Source organism: Ammospiza nelsoni, chromosome 1 (genome assembly GCF_027579445.1).
Source record: "Ammospiza nelsoni isolate bAmmNel1 chromosome 1, bAmmNel1.pri, whole genome shotgun sequence".
NCBI classification, from domain to species: Eukaryota; Metazoa; Chordata; class Aves; order Passeriformes; family Passerellidae; genus Ammospiza; species Ammospiza nelsoni.
The window spans coordinates 129,707,435-129,715,221 of record NC_080633.1 but is presented as its reverse complement, the minus strand read 5'-3'; the positions used below and the strand labels follow the sequence as shown (position 1 = coordinate 129,715,221).

Genomic DNA, 7,787 nt, shown 5'->3' with positions numbered 1-7,787 from the left:
CCGCCTGTCCCTGCCGCCGTGTCCATCCCCGGCCTGTCCCTGCCGCCGTGTCCATCCCTGCCATGTCCCTGCCGTGTCCATTCCCAGCCTGTCCCTGCCGTGTCCATCCCCGGCCTGTCCCTGCCGTGCCCATCTCCGGCCTGTCCCTGCCGTGCCCATCCCCGGCCTGTCCCTGCTGTGCCCATCTCCGGCCTGTCCCTGCCGTGTCTATCCCCAGCTTGTCCCTGCCGTGTCCATTCCCGGCCTGTCCCTGCCGTGTCCATTCCCGGCCTGTCCCTGCTGTGTCCATCCCCAGCCTGTCCCTGCCGTGTCCATTCCCGGCCTGTCCCTGCCGTGTCCATCCCCGGCCTGTCCCTGCCGTGCCCATCTCCGGCCTGTCCCTGCCGTGTCCATCCCCAGCTTGTCCCTGCCGTGTCCATTCCCGGCCTGTCCCTGCTGTGTCCATCCCCAGCCTGTCCCTGCCGTGTCCATCCCCGGCCTGTCCCTGCCGCCGTGTCCATCCCCGGCCTGTCCCTGCCGCCGTGTCCATCCCTGCCATGTCCCTGCCGTGTCCATCCCCGGCCTGTCCCTACCGTGTCCATCCCCGGCCTGTCCCTGCCGTGTCCATCCCCGGCCTGTCCCTGCCGTGTCCATTCCCAGCCTGTCCCTGCCGTGTCCATCCCCAGCCTGTCCCTGCCGTGTCCATCCCGGGCCGGGCCGGCCGCTGCAGGCCCTGGGCTGAGCGCGGGCCCGGCCGTTGTTGCCATGGTGACGGCGGAACGGTGGCGGCCCGGCACGCGGAGCCGTGAGGCAGCGCCGGGAGGCCGCGGCAACAACGGCAGCGCTGCCCCAGGCTCGGCAGCAGATGAAGCTCTCGGGGCACTCCAGATCGCTCTTGCCCTGACACACTTCCAGCCTGACAATGGCGCACTGTTACTTCCAGGAGGACAGCATGCAGAACCTGCGGCAAATCAACAGGCAGATGAGGCTGCTGGACCTGCGGCTGCAGCTGCTCCGGGACAGGCTGTGCACGGCCCGCATGAACCGCTGCGTCCTCTCCTGCTGCTCCCTGCCCAGCCCCTGCTTCCGGAGACGGTGCGTCGCTGTGAAAAACGACAGGTAAGAGAGAGCTGCCTGCTTTCCACTGACACTGGCTGCCTTTGGGGTAGGATGAAGGCAGGTCTGACATTGCTGTCGGGAGCAAAGGTTGATACAGGTAACTAGGGTGGGAGCGAAATAGCCATTTTGGAGAAATAGATTGAAAGGGATACGGGAAAGTAAAGATCCACCTCTTGTTTTAATTCCAGAACGAAAAGACTTGGCATGATGCTGAACTCGTGCAGTGGTCAGAACTTGGCTTTGATCGATGTGAAGGGTTTTGACCCCAAAGACATCACGGTGACGGTGAAGGACGGGAAGGTGACGGTGTCAGCGGAGCGCAAGATGGAGTGCAACACCCCCCTGGCAAAGACCAGTAACTACAAAAGGTTCGTGAAGGAATTCTGCCTACCGCCAGGGGTGTGTGACAAGGAGGTGACATACTCCGTGGAATCCAAGTGCCTCCCGCCACCCAAGTGCTGCCCTTACCTCTGCCCTTAATGAGCTGCAGCAGGAAACCAAACCAGCCAGGCCATTCCTTTGCATCAAGCCTTCTCTTCATGACATTTGGATCTGTGTCAGAGCTTCTCTTACCTCTTCCATTAAAGAAAGCAGCATACTGAGCAGGTTGTGTGAGCCTCATTTTGAAGGGGTTTGGTGGGCAAAAATGGGAGTGCCATCAGGAAAACACAGATATTTTTGGGCATACATGACTGGTCACTTGCTGGGTACTGAAGGCGGGGCTAGAGGTGGTGGATTCAGAGCATACAATCTCATGGATTTTAAAGGCTGAGAGGCACCACTTCTGATCAGTCACATTTCTGTAAGGACACTTCTCTCAATCCAGCCTCTTCCATTTGAGCCCTTGGGTATTTCTAGGAGGAAAATCTTGAAACACCTTGAGGGGTGGAGCTTTCTTCCCAAAAGATCAAGCCGTACCTTTTGTTCCCTTGGCTTGGTTCTTGCACAGAGTGCCTGGTTGGGAAAAGCTGTGGAAGGACAGAGAGCTTTTTCTTAGAAGAGTTGGGATTAGGGTAGAACTCAACAGCTGAGGAGGGAATGACGCCATTTCCTGCTGAATCAATGGCTCCAAAATAATAAGAAAACATTTTTCATGTTGGGAGAGGGGGAGAATTGTCATATAATTGCTTGAAGGCAATTTTAATTTTGCTGCCCTAGGCTCAGCACTAGGGTATGCACTCCTGTGGGAAGTAGCATTACTTCCCACTGCAGAAAGGTGTGTAACAGAACATACCTGCATTTACCAGCCACCTGGGCCAGCATCTCCCCAGTGAGCACCACCTGCTTCAGGTTTCATGAGCCCCTGGGGCTGGAGGGAGGAAGGCTGCCTCCTCTTCATGTGATGCACTCCCCTGCAGCAGACTTTCCTAACAGGGAGCTCAATGTTTTAGGCTGTGCTGGCACAGAATCTGCTGTTCCCTAACCTGCCAGGGGAGAGGGTGAGCACCTGTGGGCTGCTGCTGTGCAGGTGTGCTGCCCAGCTGAAACTCTTCAGAGTGGAGTGCTGTGCCTGCCATTAGCCTGCTTGAGAAATGCAGTTGGTGGCTGTCACCTATGGGGACCCTGACTCCTAGAGGACCCTCACACCAACTGGATCAATGTGTCTCAGTGCATCCGAGGGGTCCCCAGTGCCAAAAGCACCCACTCACTGCTGCAGCAGGGAATATTCCCCTGGAAACACTCACACCTGAAGAAAACAAAGCCAGTGGTTTATGTACAGCCTGCAAACAGACAGGCTCACTTTCACAGCTGACTTTCACCTCATGAGGGTGGTGAATCACAGGGGATGGGTTACAGAGCCCTGAGTCCATGGCTGGGGGAGGCCCTTGGCTCCATCACCACCTGCTCCTGTCCTCTGGGTGGGAGGAAGCTCCTTTAGTCAGACATGTTACACGCAGATCAGCTGAGGATCAGTTTAGCTTGGTGATGTAAGTGTGGTGCAAGAAATTAACTGCTTCTGGGATACTTTCAGCATCCAGCTACCACTTAAAACAACATGTGTTAATAAATGTTAAACTTTATGGGCTTAGTGTATAGCTGGGTCAATATAGAACCACACAACCATGGAATAGTTTTGGAAGGTGACTTTGTCTAATGCCCCTACCATGACCAGGAACATCTTCCAGGCTGCTCAAGCACCCATCCAACCTGGGCTCTGGGCAACCTGTTACAGTGTCTAACCCCCATCAGAATAAAAAAAAAAAAAATGTTCCTTATGTCACATTTAAATCTAATCTTTTTCCATTTAAAACTGCTTCTCCAGTCACTACAGGCCTTGGTGTCAAGTGTCTCTTCATCATTCTTACAGACATTCCTAATATACTGAAAGGGTGCCCATGCACAGGTAGTTTGATCGTGCTGGTGTTGGCCAAGGATGGTTAAACCTAAGCCACCCCTCTCACCTGGGAGGCTGCAAGGGAGCCTCCAGTGAGAGCACACAGCAGGGATAGGGGCTGGGGATGGACTGGGAAAGACCAGCTTCCTACAAAGCAACCCACCAAGTAATAAAACCAAAACCCCTTTGTGACAGGACTTTTGCTCTTTGTAATGATTTCTACAGAAGCTGTCTAAGCATGCAGAAGGGAAACATATTCCAACACCTCCCCTCTACCCGTGACTTGCAGATCACATCGAGTCCCACAGCAATCACAGGGCTGGCTATGGCTGCTCTTATCCTTATTGCTCATCCTTTAACACATGCTCTTCACACGCTGTTCCTGAATTAGGCTCCTCGTGCTCCTGAAACTAAATTTCACTCTTGAGCACTTATTGACTGATATGACTTTCTGAGGAAAATTCTGAATTCATATTACATCCTGTGAGTTGCTAGTCTAGGCTAGTAGGAGCATCTTGGAGACCTTTCTGTAATAGAAGCAAATCACTGAAATAGTCACTTGGTTTTGTTAATACCTACATGCTGTTAACAATTTGGAACTTAGCCCAAAATCTATAATAAACATATACTGAGAGTTTTCAAGGAGAAAATACCTTTGGAAAGCCAATATTAACCCAGCAAGCTGTAACATCATCTCCCATAAAAAAAATTCATTTACCACTAGGTGGCAGATACTATTTTTGGAAATTTACCACCGTGCAACTCTTCTATTCAAAGCAAGAACACTGAAGGTGGTGTCACAAAGCAGTAAGGCTGGCAGACACAGGAGCTGGCGTTTTTTTCTGTAACACTAATAACAAGTGAAGAGGAAGACAAGAGATAGAGCTGTTTTGTGATCCTGGGTGTGCAAGAGCTCTCAGGACAGACCACCTGTTGACAGACCACCATCACATTAGGTTTCTACTCTGGATTGTATTGACCTTTGATCCTGCAGCTTTCCCCCATGGAGCTGCAGGAGCTAAGGCTCCTGTTTAAGGCCACTTTCATTTCCTTCAGCATGCTGTCTGCCACAGTTATCAGCCCAACAGGGGCTTCAGTGGTTCATGTATTCTTCAGCATGTTGTTGCAACAAATTATTTTTGAGGCCAATCTTGACCATCCTCATGCAGCAGATACTCTCTCTGAATTCCCTAGCACGAGGAAGATATCAGAGAGGGTGAATTGGCTCTGAATTTCTAAAGGTTAGTGCATTCTTGAACTCTAGTCTTACGGGGGGCATTTATAAATAGCCAAGGAACTTGTAACAAGAGGTCATCTGAGGATGCTAAATCCAGACCTTTCCTCAGGCATCAATTTCTAGGGGTTTTCCTGCAGCCAGGCAGTGCTCTGCTGTGCTCTACACAGGTTTAGGCTGTGTTGAACTGTTGTTTCTCTCCCTGCTATTGAAAACCTGGGGAGAGCAGTGCCTTCATGAGAAGGTGAAAAGATCCCATCTTTCCTCTCCCCCAGTGCCTCGGTGCCCACTGCTCCTGAGAGCACAGCACTGCTCGGGCAGGGGGCTGCTGCTCCCAGTGGGCAGTGCCTACTTGGCAGGGCTCTTTCTGCCAAGGACTAAATTAAATGCCTGTCACAGGGGCCAGTTCCACTCCTTACACCTCCTATCCTCATCCTTGAGCAGCAGCATGGCCAGGCTTTGGGCATCACCCCAGCCAGGTGGGGCTGGTGCAGCTGCCCTCCACTGCACCTCCTCATGAGGTGAGAAGCTTCATCCATCCATCGTGTTTGTGCTTAAAGTTAAATTTAACCATTGTCCTTGCTAAGCTGTTTGGCATCTTAGTCTCTTAGGTAAATTTTCCAAGCCTGTTTTCCATCATCTCCCCTGGAGAAAGCCCTAAGAGTTTATAAGAGAGAGCAGGACCCATGTTTTCAACTCTTCCTTTGTTCCAAAGACTCCATAGATTTGTTGTCATTCTGGACTCTGCATTTGCCACCTCATTAATAACCCTGGACTGAATTTAGGTGAGGAGTAAGCTGATCCTTCCAGCATGCTTGGCATGACTCTCATGAAGCTGCCACCTCCACAAGCATGGGACACTGGCCCTTGCTTGTCCTCTTTAACCCTACAGGTCCTTTCCCTGGTCTCTGGACTGAAAAGGAAGTTTTCCATCTCTGTCTGTCTTCTAATTCCCTCTGCCCTCCAATTGCTGTAGGTCAGGCCTTTCTTTTGACAAGTGATGTGTGAGGGTTTGCTTCTTCTCTTGAAACCCCACTCTACATGAAACAAGTTTTGCTATCCTGGAGGTTATCCTTTCAATTGCCCTGCTATGTGGTGTGAAATGCTCTCCATGCAATTGTGTTTCTCAATTTCAACATCAATTATCAATAACAGCAAGTCTCTCCTGCACTCTCTGGTTGCTTGTGCTGGTCCCTATCTTGGGGTGTTACATGGAGTCTTTAAAGGCCTGCAAGTGACAACAATGATAGAATTAAAAAATCTGAAAACTAAAAATAATCAGCACCCACACCTCACTAGAACAGGTTTTAACTTGCTATAAAAATAAAATACAGCCTCCTCTCTTTTGCTTGTTTGGGTTTGGGGTTTTTTTGCAGAAAAGCCTGCAAAAGGGAGAGCTGCCAGGGCTCTGCCTCACAGTCACACGAGTGCATGTGGCACTTCACAACACGTCAAAAGAGAAAACAAAATCCTCTCTCTGCCGAGGTCAGGGCCCCAAAGCCCTGGAGGGTCCTGGGTCTCGAAGGGAGGAGCAGGGCCCGCAGCGGCCACAGCAGCCTGGCCCGTCCCCTCCCGTGCCCCGGCCCCGGGACGGCCACCAGCCCCCGCCTGCCTGTGCCTGTGGGACACAGGGCCGTGCTCCTGCTGCCACAGAGCCTGGGACACCACCCAGGGCAGCTGGCTATGGCCCCGGAGGCACCTCCAGGAGAGTGTGAGCAGAAGTCAGTGGGCAGGCACAGGGACCTGGCAGAGTTTGTCACAGCCAGGGACGAGCAACCTGACAGCAGCCATGGCACGGCACTGGAGCCCAGCTTTGGGCAGCCACTGGGACAGACTCTGCAGGGCCCAGCAGCCAGGGAAGGCTCTGTCCTCTGGCAGAGCAGAAGAGGGATGGGGAAGTAGAGAGGATGGGGTCACAGCAAAGTGCTCTGAAGACACTCAGACCTGAGCACAGCCACACAGAACAACTCCAAGGTGCTTCAGAGCCATTGCCTCCTGCTTAGCCAGCTCTAACAGAAATGCCAAGCTGTGACCACCATTGCTTTTTGTCTTGGCTTTTCCCTCTCTTCTGGAAACCTGCTAGAAATGTTTAAATATGAGCAGAATCTGCAGAATGCAAAAGAGATGACTGCAGTAGGAGATGTGAAGTGGAGAAATTGGGCATAAGGACCTCATGCAAATAAATAATTAAAATCATTGAGCATCTTTTGGTAGCAAAGCAGCAGAAGAAAAGAAAACCAACACTGTAGCAGGTAGTAACAGCTGATTGTAGCAGCTAAAAGTCATGCAGCCTTGCTGAGGTTTTACTGACTCCAAATTCAGTAAGGCTCCAGAACATTGAAAAGAGATGAATAAATTTAAATTCCAGCACTTTGAGTCCACTCATGCCATGTCTTGAGCACTTTGTATTCCCACGAAATCCTCTGGACAACAACAGCACACAGCAGAACTTCACTATTACTGTGAACACCTACACAGTTAGCACCCTTGGAGAAACACAGAGATATTTACATAACCAGGACACAGAGCTAAGAGGAAAACTCAATCATCTGGGGGAAAGTGTCAAAATCCCACCTTGTCTGACCATGTACCCGCCCATTCTCGGCTGCTTGGTGTGCCTGGAGAGCCAGGCACTCAGCTTGAAATCCTGGGCTGGCACCCAGAGAGATTTATGGATGGTAGTGCACCAGTGTAATGTAATCCTCACCTCAATATTTAAAAACAGCCCAAGGGACTGACCTACATAAACTCCAAGCCATCCAGTATGGCCTGGGTGCCCAGCTAGCAGGAGATTTCAAATGTGGTGCAGCTGACTCCACGACAATATGGTAGGTTTCTTCTAGGAGAGGTATGCAAAGTGTGCACAGAGGATGACACTTCATATTGGATTAAAGCACCAAAACAACCTGGAGGATGGAAGCACTCACTGTTTACTCTTCAGAGCAGCTACTAAAGGAGCAGGAGCAATGCTTGTGCTATAGCACTATTCAGCCATTTATATGTGCTTGCTTCATCTGGAAAGCAGAGGAAAAGCAAGTCCTGACATGGCAGAGGATTGCTGCAGGCAGGGAGGGAGCAGCAGTAAATAGGTCAGCAACCACTGGCCAGAGAGTGCCCCGG

General features: G+C 51.4%; 1 protein-coding gene across 1 annotated transcript; it reads left to right on the top strand.

Annotated features, from left to right (window-relative positions):
* Nucleotides 1-880: 880 nt before the first annotated feature.
* Nucleotides 881-1,700, top strand: ODF1 (outer dense fiber of sperm tails 1). The gene is made up of 2 exons (XM_059486838.1): nt 881-1,098; nt 1,287-1,700. Exons 1-2 carry the CDS (start codon nt 902-904, stop codon nt 1,576-1,578), a joined length of 489 nt encoding a protein of 162 aa, XP_059342821.1. The 5' UTR covers nt 881-901; the 3' UTR covers nt 1,579-1,700.
* Nucleotides 1,701-7,787: the final 6,087 nt, after the last annotated feature.

Coding starts and splice junctions, on each gene's coding strand:
- ODF1 (XM_059486838.1), top strand. CDS start 902: ATGGCGCACTGTTACTTCCAGGAGGACAGCATGCAGAACCTGCGGCAA. Junction 1,099..1,286: donor GTCGCTGTGAAAAACGACAG/GTAAGAGAGAGC, acceptor TTTTAATTCCAG/AACGAAAAGACTTGGCATGA.